Genomic DNA, 10,919 nt, shown 5'->3' on the forward strand with positions numbered 1-10,919 from the left:
TTGGAATGATCGCATAAGGCATCACGCAAAGGAAAATAAATAGACTCATAAGTATTAAATTTATAAAATGCGTTTAATATTAAAAATGAAGACATAGTATATTTTACAATATATAATTATAGATATATATAGAACTTCAATTCATTTAAACTCAAAAATTTTTTTTTTATATTTATTTTAAAATAATCTTTCAAAATGTTTGAAATTTCTAAATCTTTTTTCTAAGAATTAAAAAAATACGCATACAAATGCGAATTTACTCAGATGTTCAGTAACAAAGGTTGGAAGTTTTATAAACAATAAATAATCATATCGACCAATATCTCACTCAAGCATATTCTCAGAAAATATAAATTTTATTTATTAATAGATAAACTTTATATATTCTAATAAAATCTCAAAATTTAAATTCTTTACATATATAGTGATATAAAACTTTCACTAAACTTAAAAATAGAATAGAATTTATAATTCATCTTTTATATTAGTTCCATCTTTCACTGAAATGGGTGAATTAGATGCGTTCAGTTTTCGAACGCTTCCTAAAAATAGTGGGATTCTAGTTGGTTTATGTTCAATTGCAAACATGAATGGACGATCTACGATAAATTCCATCGGTTCGATTGCCATTCTTTTCAACCTCATTTCGACAGCTGCAATCAATTTTTTATTGTAATGCTTGCAATATTCACATGTAAATTTATATTATTCACAGAAAAGTTACCTGTTACAGCAGCAGCTTCCGCACCTTGTTCGTTAACATCTATGAAAATTTTTTGTAATACATTGTTCACTTTTAGGGGAAATTGTGAAAGACGTGAAAAATCGCAATTATCCTTAAACATTGAATTCAGTCCAATCTACAAATAAAAATTTCATTTCTAGATTTTACCTGAATTCTCTCCTATTCTCTCAGTTTAAAACATATTTGCTAGCTTCTTACCTTATTTAAAATATCTTTTAAATTAATAGCGATTTCAAATTTAAATTTGGGTAGATATAATTCGAAATCATCACGAAATCTGTGTGTTTTTACCAATGTTTCCCAATTAAAATTGTTTTCTATGACCTGCAGTTCTACTTCTTTATCCGGCAATAATATTATCATTACAATTTTCTCATTCTGTAAGATTGCATTTCAATTCAATTTTTATTTTTGTGTAAGCTTTTTTATAAATAATTATTTACCAAATATGGTATTTCGATGAATTGTGTATTCCAAGCTGGTACTTCACCATAAGAATATGTTGCTTTTTTATACATTGTTGGAACAAGACATATTTCTGTTTTCGAAATATGAAATTCACGTAGTTGCGTATCCTCTTCTTTAAACGGTTTTAGCCATCTACTTTTAAAGTAAATAGCATTTACCAATATAAAATTTGTATCTATGCTGATATCATCTATTCATACAAAGTATTTGATTATAGAAAATATTTTGTAAGAGCTATAATTTTTTAATATTTAATTATTAATCACACATGTGAGCAATATACCTGGAGATATTATGTCGGATATCTTATTATGTGTTGCCATTTGGACCCATAAATTAATAGTTTCTGCAGCATGTACATTATTTTTGAAATTTATTTTGGAAATTGCAGATTGAAAAATATTCATGCATATTGATAAAAAATCTCCCATTAAATCAACTTCCTTTTGAATATATGCTGCATTTGCTATATTCAATGTGACATTTTCCATATCCTAAAAGTATTTAATGTTTTATTTTCCAAAAGAATTACGTATCATAGCATTTTTATTTTTCATCTTACATTTAACAAGACGATCAGAGCTTTAAATTCATCATTTAAAGATTCTTTATCATTATCTTTATTATTATAGCCAAGAGCAGATCTCAACTCATCCAGTGTAGATCCTCCAGCGCCATTAGAAAGTAAGGATAATATCATATGTAAGCTAAAAGGAGAAATTATTATATTCTTGTCTGCGCTTACTGCTAAAGTCTGTAACAAAAAACATAAATTACATTTTAATAAATTCAAAACTTACATAGGATAAAAATACATACTTTGTACAATGAATTTGTAAAATCATTACATGCTGTAGATATCTGTTTAAAAGTGTTTGATTTTGTGATTGATGATATATCTTCAAAAGACATTGCTAGTATATTCAGTACAGTGCTAGCAATGATTATCACAAACAATGCTGCAAAGCATACATTTGATTAGAAAATTAACAGACTATTTCAGACAATACTAATAATTTATGATAAAGCAGAATAAATATAGCTACATATAAATTGTCATGTTATAAAAACATTTTTTAAAATTATTTTGTATCATTACCTGTGCTTTTAAACATTGTGGCAATTGCGATTATATGTGTATGAGTATAAAAAATAAGTATATTTCAAGTAAAATTAAGGAAGAATTATTAAACTTAATATTTGTTGTAGTAGCTTTTTTGAGATCCTTCTTTTCTTTTAAATGACTTCTAGAAGTATTATAGCCTTTAAATGGCTATAATACTTCTAGAAAATATCCAGAAATTTAAAAATGACATACAATAAAATTTGGTTAAATTCTAATCGAAAATTCTCTCTTTTAAATTAAGCTAGGTTAGTTGTCAGTTGTATGCGTCAGCTATTAAAATAAGAGCTGTCAAAAGAAAAAGAAACAAGTAGAAAAGAACACATGATCTTCGTACGAAATTCAAACGAACCTCACGTGGTTTTAGAGATGATCTCGAATTTATTTCAACAATATCGGTTTCCAGCTGTCCGGAAAACTTTCTACAAAAATATTTCCAAGATCTTCACACCTTGATACTTGAAATACTTGACGCTATCGATGACAGCACATACTATAATAGTCTGTTAGCAGTATCACATAGGAGAAGATTGAAGAATTAATAAATATTTTTTTTTACTTATTGTTAGTATTATCTTGTTTTTATAACCAGTCAAATCAGATAAATGTCATAAAGAGTTTTTTCGTAGCTATTGTATGTATATTTATATAAAATCGAAAATATTCTTTTTGTAAAAAAAAAAGAGTTATAATTTTGTTATATTTAATATTACACATATAATATAATATATAATCAAAGTATACAAATGAAAATTTGAGAATAATAAACATGTTTAACGTGTAATATTTAGCATAAAAGAGAAAGAAAGAGAAAGAAAGAAAGAGAGAGAGAGAGAGAGAGAGAGAAATATAGAGCCAAAAAAATTTTAAAATTTAGTAAAACTGATTAAAAATTTTAAAAATCTAATAAAGAATCTATGTAGAATTTTTTTTTTTAATTTTACAGAGATTATAAACTTGATTTTTTCAAATTTTGAAGTTGAAAGCCTAAGAATAAAGTAATATATATATGTTTTGATTATCTAAAAGTTTTTAACCCTTTACATTTTTTCTAATTTAGCTTTTACCACGTGCAAGAAATGGATAATACACTATTGTAAATTCCTATTATAGACATGCATGTCGTGAATCAAATTATGCATATATATTTAATGCATGTTATTTGAGATTCTAATAAGAGGTTCTTTGAGATACAGATTTTTAATTTAATGTTGATGTTATAGATAATTAAAAGTTTGAAAATTAAAAAAATGAAAATCAAAAATACGAGACAATTAATTTCGAGCAGTTGGCAAAAATAATATGAGCAGCAATAATTTTGGAGCTCTCTCCAAACATTCAGTATGATGAAAAGCAACGATTTGAAATACATATATATATATATATATATATGTATTTGTTGTGGGTGGGGATTCGCGGCAGCTGGCAGTGACGATTCAGTCTTGCTCACAGCCTTATTCTGGTCAGTTCTGGCTGGAGTTACGGAAATGAATGGATTTTATTTCGGTTAACAAAAGTTTGTCACTTAATAAACGTTTCATTTAACGAAGACTAATAAAAAAGTGTAAATCACAGCGAAAAACAATTTAACAGGTGAATAGTTCTAACCGATATTAAAAATTCAATCTGGCTTCATTGTCCTTCCAAATTTGTAAATTTTAAATCTTTATTATAAATCATTATTTAAAAAATGGTGGTAATATTTTCTTTTTATTTTTAATATCGTTACTCATACGAGACGTTACTCATAACGGAGACACAATAAGTTCCAGCACTTCGCAGCGGTGAATATAAATAGCTGAGTATGTAAAAACAACCGGTGTGTTTACTTGTCAGAGATAAGGACAAATGATGACAGAAGCAGGAAGCTATCGAATGGTATATTTATACACGAAAGCTATTTTGATACCCATACCTATACAAGAGTTTTTCTAAAAAATAAAAAATCTTTTATTGTGGCGTCAAAGTAGAATGACATCGTATACATTACAATGTATACGAGAAGAGTCGAGAAGAAATTTGAAACTGATTGCAAAATTTGAAATTGATTACGCCAACGCAGTGGTGGATTTTGGCACCCTAGATATACGATTTGATTTAGAATCTCTATGTTATATCTAAAGCAAAATGCAATTTGATTTGAAGGCTACTTGCAACATCGAGGCTCTGTAGATGCGCGTCTAACGGACAATACAATGCCAATGATAAGTGATAAAACGTGCAAATAGTATATTCTGATCCATAACATACATTGTGTATACGTATCGCGTGCATTTAAAGCAGATTTAGCTCTAGTGCCTTTCTCAGAAATTTAAGGGTCTAAACTACTTTAGCGGTATGAAAAATTGATAATTTTTAGAAATTCTTTTGAAGAATATTAGAAATTGATTTTTCTGATATTTTACATGTGTTTTTATTATTTTCATTCATGATTAATATTTAAACAGTATATCAGTATTTTTAAATCTCAGACATATTTAGTTTTTTTGTTCAATGGTCTTTGCGCGCGATTGTAAATGCATAGTTTAATAATAAGAATAATATAAGAATATATATATATATATATAAGATATTTACGATAAGGTATAAGAATATTTACGGATATTGAACCTAATTCTATTTTGAAATTAAATATTTCAATTTTGCTGAAATTTATTTATTTCTTGAAGATCAGAAAAATATTAATTATTAATTAAAAAATTTTTTTTTATGTTTATTATCCATAGAAAAGAGATTTCTTCCATTAAAAAAAATGGAATTTATTTGGCCCATTAATTTTAAGATATCTATCACAGCAACTTTAAAAATAATATTTTGAGAAAAACGCATTTTAGCTTTTGCCCGATCGTATTTAAAGTCTTATAACTCCGTTAATTTAACGAATTTTTCAATAAAAATTGGAAGACATGTTCTTCAAACATTGTATTTTCAGAAAATGTAAAAAAAGATTTTTTCATTTTGAAAGGTAGACTGGGTCCTTAGCAATGCCTTTGACATTGCGTAAAACATAAGGTATCGTTTTATTTTTTAGCGTGACGCTTTAGTTTATTTATTTCGTTGAACACATTTGTACAGAACATTTAATTCTTCAAACCACCCGGGCAATTTAGATCCGCGTGCAACAGTTCTCTTCCTGCGTTTCGGCAGAAGGTAGTCCGATGGAACGCAGTTTCAAAGATGCGGGAGGGTAACTGCGTGCTTCCCGGGGCGAGAAGATCGATAGAATACATGCGCATCTGGCCGTGTCGCGACGCGGACGTGTTCTCCGAAACGCAAGGCAACGCAACGTAAAATCTGCGATTCGTTCTCGAATTTTTACGCGTTTTAAAAGTAAGGAAAATTGCTTTTGAGATATACTTTTGCGACGTGCGAATGAGATCGCAAGAGACGCGTTAATCTTCTTCTTCTTCGAGCTCAACGCTACCCCGAAACGTCATTATCGTTTACGACGGAATTAATATCAACGCGCATACTGACCTAGAAACGCTAAACGGATCGTCATCCTCGCTTCTCCCCCAGCAGTCAATAGACACGGTGAGTTTACTCTCTCGATCGAACGGCGAAAATAATAATATAGGCATTTGTAATCGAATAACAATCTCCAAGTATATAGAGAAAAATATGCCCGACGAACGGTGTTATGGTGGACGTCATCTTTGAGAATTTGACATTCGATTGCGATAATATTACTTAATCAACATCGCACTTTGACTGATCGATGACGCTAATTACGTTAACGCATCGACGCTCGTAATGCCTATTTATAGGCGTGAAATAACGTTATCCCCACACACTGTTTTCCTGTTTGCAGACCGTGTTTGACATTTTGACAGATATGTGTATTCACGCTTGCATTTACTATATACTTATATTATATAATGAATTTATATTTTAAATTATTTATGTTTTATTAATTTATATTTTTAATTTATTTGATTAATTTTATATTATTAATAGATTAATTTTTTTTGTTTTGCAACTATTTATAAAATAAATTGTAAGAGACTAAAGATATTTTTACAAACAGAAAAAGATTCTAAAATTATTATTAAACATAACATATAATCTATACGAACATCTCAAGAGACATTTTGTTGCATAAATGTGACTGCACTTGAGATATTATGCGGCGACAGTCTCGGCCGTGCATATTTGCAGCATGCGACCACATGTTGGCCCTGAATAAATTTTTCTATAGTAACGTTAGATATTTTTTTCTAATAATCTGCAGACATAGACAGATAAAAGCCAAGCAATGTTTTATTTTATGAAATCTCGTGTAGTGTAGATATTTATAAATAAGTATAAATTTGCAACAAGCTGTTATATATATTTTTTTTTAAATAACTATGATTTTTTTTACACTATAATTGTTTTCCTTCATTATTTCGTGCCTAAAAGTAAACAAGATAATCGACAAATAAATCTTCTATGAGAGATATTTCATAGTTTATATATAAAATTATGTCAAATTAAAGTATATATAAAATATTAAATTTTTGGGCATCCTAGTCTTATAACTTTTTACGCTAAATATTGCAAAGAATTTATGTGTACAAAAAGATGATTCCATTCAAAAAAACTAAATTGATGTTTACATATTTTGAAAAATTACCTTAAAATTCAAAACTAATGATATTTTTCCCTCGCAAATATAAATTTTATTTGAAACATTTATTTGTACGACAGAGAAATCATTTTATAACATTTTATGTGAAACACCCTGTATATGTAACTTTTAATTAATCTTGCAGAGATACGTTTCAAATAAATAGCTTTGTTGATAATATTGATAAAGTAAATAAATTTATCGTTTGCTCAAGATTTTATCGTAACAGCTTTTTCGCAACAAATATACAAAAAATTATTATTTATTAAGACTACTACTTAATGAAACAAAAATTATTGCTTTTTTTTTTTTTTAAGTAATGTCGATTAGTAACACACCGGTAATAATCCTAGAAGAAAGAATATGTTTAATGAATGAAGACGCAACAGTTAAGTAGACACTGACTCATCGATTTTATTATCTAGCGATAGGCGAAAGAAATAACGCGTATGTTTTTTAATAAAAATTAGTTTAGCAAAAAAGGTAAAATTTATGAAAAAATCACAATAATAAAATAATTTTTATTATTTTTTCTAATCGATTTTTTCCAACTTTTGATCATCGTATAATTAAAATTTACATGATATAAATGTTGCCTTTGATCTGTGACAGTTGTAGTATATTTAATTAAGTGCACGATTAATTTTTGTTTTAGCCATCACAATGCAAGCGGAGAAGAATGATACCGACACTGAGAAAAATGAAGCTGCCAACGACGTCACGACGACTTCTGTCGCGAATGACGTTACGAATTTGAAGATCGAAGATGGTTCAACGAGTTCGACGCCAAGTAGTCCCGGTGCTACCGAGTCGGGTAGCTTTTTAGCGAATTTCAAAGCGTTCTCCAAATTTGGCGATCCAAAGAGCGACGGCAAACTGATTACATTAAGTCAAAGTGACAAATGGATGAAGCAAGCGAAGGTGATCGATGGAAAGAAGATCACCACTACGGATACGGGAATTTACTTCAAGAAACACAAGTATGTCTTTCAAAAAATTGATTTATATGTTCATTTTATTGTTATCTCTCTTGTTTTGAAGTTTTGATTAATGTAATTTGATATTAAATTCTCATGTAATTTATTTATATAATCAAATTTATTTTAATATCTTTATTATATTAAATCACAGATCAACAAAACTCGGTCTTGAACAATATAAAGCGTTCCTCGACGAACTGGCCAAAAGTAAGAAAGTGGAATTAACGGAAATAAAAAAGAAGATGGCCAACTGTGGACCACCTGGAGTTACTGCTTCCAGCGCAGTGCGTATTAAACTTATTTATCTAATTTTACATTTCAACATTTTAACAAGATTCACGCTTAAATTTTACTATATTCAATATTAGAACATTTCGTCTTTTTTCGATCTTTGTTTTAACCATTAAAAGGTTGCAAGATTTATTTTAAATTATAAAAATTTTGTTTTAAAAACAATATGTTTAATAGATACATGTAAAAAATAATTAGTTGCCAGCAAGCACATTGGATCCACTATTTTTAATCTTGCAATTATGATGTATACCATAGATTTGTAATCACTTTATAAATTTTAAAATACTGAATTTTTTTCGCTAGAATTGAAAGAATATTTTTTAAAAATAAATATATATTGTCTTTTTAAAGATTCATCTACAATCACGATTTTTATTGTGATATGGATCAATGATGTTTTGCGATTCAATTTTTCTAAAATCGTTTAATGCGATTTATAGGCTGCAAAGGCAACGTCGACAGTCGACAGATTAACCGATGTGAGTAAATACACCGGCTCCCATAAGCAACGTTTCGACGAAACCGGGAAGGGTAAAGGTATAGCAGGTCGCAAAGACATATCAGATCAGTCCGGATATGTACAAGGCTACCAAAATAAAGATACGTACAACAAGGCCCATTAGTATTCATCCTTCGATGATAGATATCTTTAAAGACACGCTGCTGTTGGTGATCTGACAGATATCTCGAAAAAATTTATCCAATAAAATTCACACGTATTAAAATGGCAATATTGCGCTTCATGACTTTTGCCAGATCGCTGACAATACGTTTGCAGCAATCGTACTCTTACAATACTTCCATTCTTGATATTTATGTGTACCTTTTTACGTTCAAATTTTCCGATACACACAACAGATTTCGATGAGAATGTTATTATTTTTTTTAATAGCTGACTTATTTGATTAATACTAAATCTACTTATTTTTTGCAATTTCTTTATTATTTCTAGATATATTTCTTGTTGTTTTTTTTTTGTTAACATTATTGGTTACTAGATGATAGAAGAATAATAATTTGGGTTTTTTATATTTTTATTTATTTTGTTTGTGGGATTTTTGACAGAATGTAGAGAATATATATAGCTTAATACATATAAAACTTTTAATAAGTATATTCACAATCTACTTATATATTTATATATACATATATATATATAAATCTATATTATTTATGTAATATAAGTAATAATGTTAATAGTATTGTGTCACATAATTTTTTCCACACACACACACATCCATAATTTATTAAGAATAAATTCTTTAAAATTTTTGCACAATTTAATAAAGGGATACAAAAGCAAAAGGGATACAATCAATTTTTGATATATGTTTGCAACAACTATACAACATATATATGGCATTTATTATGAACAATTCACAAATTAAAATTTTCGATTTAAGAAAATATATACAAACGATTATTGTATATAAACAAGATATACATAAATCTTTTTACTTGAAAAACTAGTCATGTTTAATTCTCTTAATTGTACCTATATACATATACATATATATTGATTATTAATTTTATTTATATAGAAAATAATATACTTACTTGTCTTTCGATGAAATGTAATAAATATAAGCACAAATTGTCTGCTACACAAGATAATATTGATCAAAAACATTGATATATATGTATACATGTAAGTAGCGGTAAAAAGATATTTAATGTATAATTGGACAAATTATTTTCTATCATATGTATGTATAAAAAATAATATTTTTCTGCATATTAAATATTAATTACATATATTGAAACATCTTGTTCTCCAACAATACATAACAAATTATACACAAACATACATGGAGTGTACGATGTTAAGTTTTTTAACACCGTTACTTTTTTAAATATAATATCTATACATAATTAATTGTAAATGAAGTGTACTTACTGTATCCTTACCGATGCATTTGAGCTTGTGGCACATACACATTTAAGACCAAATTTTGTAATCTAAATCTTATACAATTAGATGTTCGGCGCGTTAATTATACACTATCGAACTTTGTTTCGCTAATAATTTTCGCGTACGTAATACATATATAAGAATTGCAGTCGCAATTTCCTGTTTTCTGTCCTTTCTTTATTATATTTCCTATTCTTTAATTTAGCTGTATTTTTCTAAACTTTTCCCTATGCTGCTTTTGCAGGACTTCCATTTACCACACCATTAATTATTACGTTAGAGTAAAAAAAATAACTTGCGTATTAATGATTTCATCTGTCAACATCATAAACATATATGTCAAATTACAATTAATATTATAAAATTATAACAATTTTTTTATTATTGTAATGATAATTAAAAAATTTCTTTTTTACGATGCTGATTGGTTATCTCAACACTACGCTGTGTATTACTTTATATTAATAAAAGCTTATCATACCTAAGTGACGTTTAACAAATCAAATATTAAGTATATATGTGTAATTTTAATTTATTTGATTTTGAAAAAATGAGGTTAATATTAATTAATTAATTAAGTAATTATACATACATATCCACAAAATAAATGGCGCTTCCGTAACGCTTATAGTATTCTAGCAATAAAAAAAAAATGCGCAAATTATGTCCTCAATTATATTATCTTCTATTGTGGCAAATCGATTTAATTTTCGATTTTTATGTATAAAAAATCAAAAATAAAAAATTTTATACATTATATTTTGCTCTTTTTTTTCTTATAAAATTTA

The 10,919-nt window shown here is 27.6% G+C and overlaps 2 protein-coding genes across 8 annotated transcripts; one reads left to right on the forward strand and one right to left on the reverse strand.

Moving 5' to 3' along the window:
* Positions 1-337: 337 nt before the first annotated feature.
* LOC126850300 (antichymotrypsin-2-like) lies at positions 338-5,956 on the reverse strand. Of its 5 annotated transcripts, XM_050593156.1 has the most exons (9): positions 5,814-5,945; positions 2,689-2,839; positions 2,033-2,172; positions 1,776-1,967; positions 1,497-1,707; positions 1,189-1,403; positions 944-1,123; positions 725-860; positions 338-653 (listed from the first exon to the last, which is right to left on the reverse strand). In XM_050593156.1, exons 3-9 carry the CDS (start codon positions 2,123-2,125, stop codon positions 466-468), a joined length of 1,215 nt encoding a protein of 404 aa, XP_050449113.1. In that variant the 5' UTR covers positions 2,126-2,172; positions 2,689-2,839; positions 5,814-5,945; the 3' UTR covers positions 338-465. The 5 variants fall into 5 exon arrangements, with proteins under 5 accessions (XP_050449113.1, XP_050449111.1, XP_050449114.1 ...); XM_050593154.1 differs by lacking the exon at positions 2,689-2,839 and having other exon boundaries at positions 5,814-5,956; XM_050593157.1 differs by lacking the exon at positions 2,033-2,172.
* On the forward strand, positions 3,760-10,888 carry LOC126850361 (tubulin polymerization-promoting protein homolog). 3 transcript variants are annotated; one of them, XM_050593264.1, is made up of 5 exons: positions 3,760-3,929; positions 4,103-4,214; positions 7,601-7,925; positions 8,077-8,209; positions 8,660-10,888. In XM_050593264.1, exons 3-5 carry the CDS (start codon positions 7,609-7,611, stop codon positions 8,840-8,842), a joined length of 633 nt encoding a protein of 210 aa, XP_050449221.1. In that variant the 5' UTR covers positions 3,760-3,929; positions 4,103-4,214; positions 7,601-7,608; the 3' UTR covers positions 8,843-10,888. The 3 variants fall into 3 exon arrangements, with proteins under 3 accessions (XP_050449221.1, XP_050449219.1, XP_050449220.1); XM_050593262.1 differs by lacking the exon at positions 4,103-4,214 and having other exon boundaries at positions 3,761-3,929; XM_050593263.1 differs by lacking the exons at positions 3,760-3,929; positions 4,103-4,214 and adding an exon at positions 5,727-5,870.
* The last annotated feature ends 31 nt before the right edge of the window (positions 10,889-10,919 follow it).

This window comes from Cataglyphis hispanica, chromosome 6 (genome assembly GCF_021464435.1).
Source record: "Cataglyphis hispanica isolate Lineage 1 chromosome 6, ULB_Chis1_1.0, whole genome shotgun sequence".
Taxonomy (NCBI): Eukaryota; Metazoa; Arthropoda; class Insecta; order Hymenoptera; family Formicidae; genus Cataglyphis; species Cataglyphis hispanica.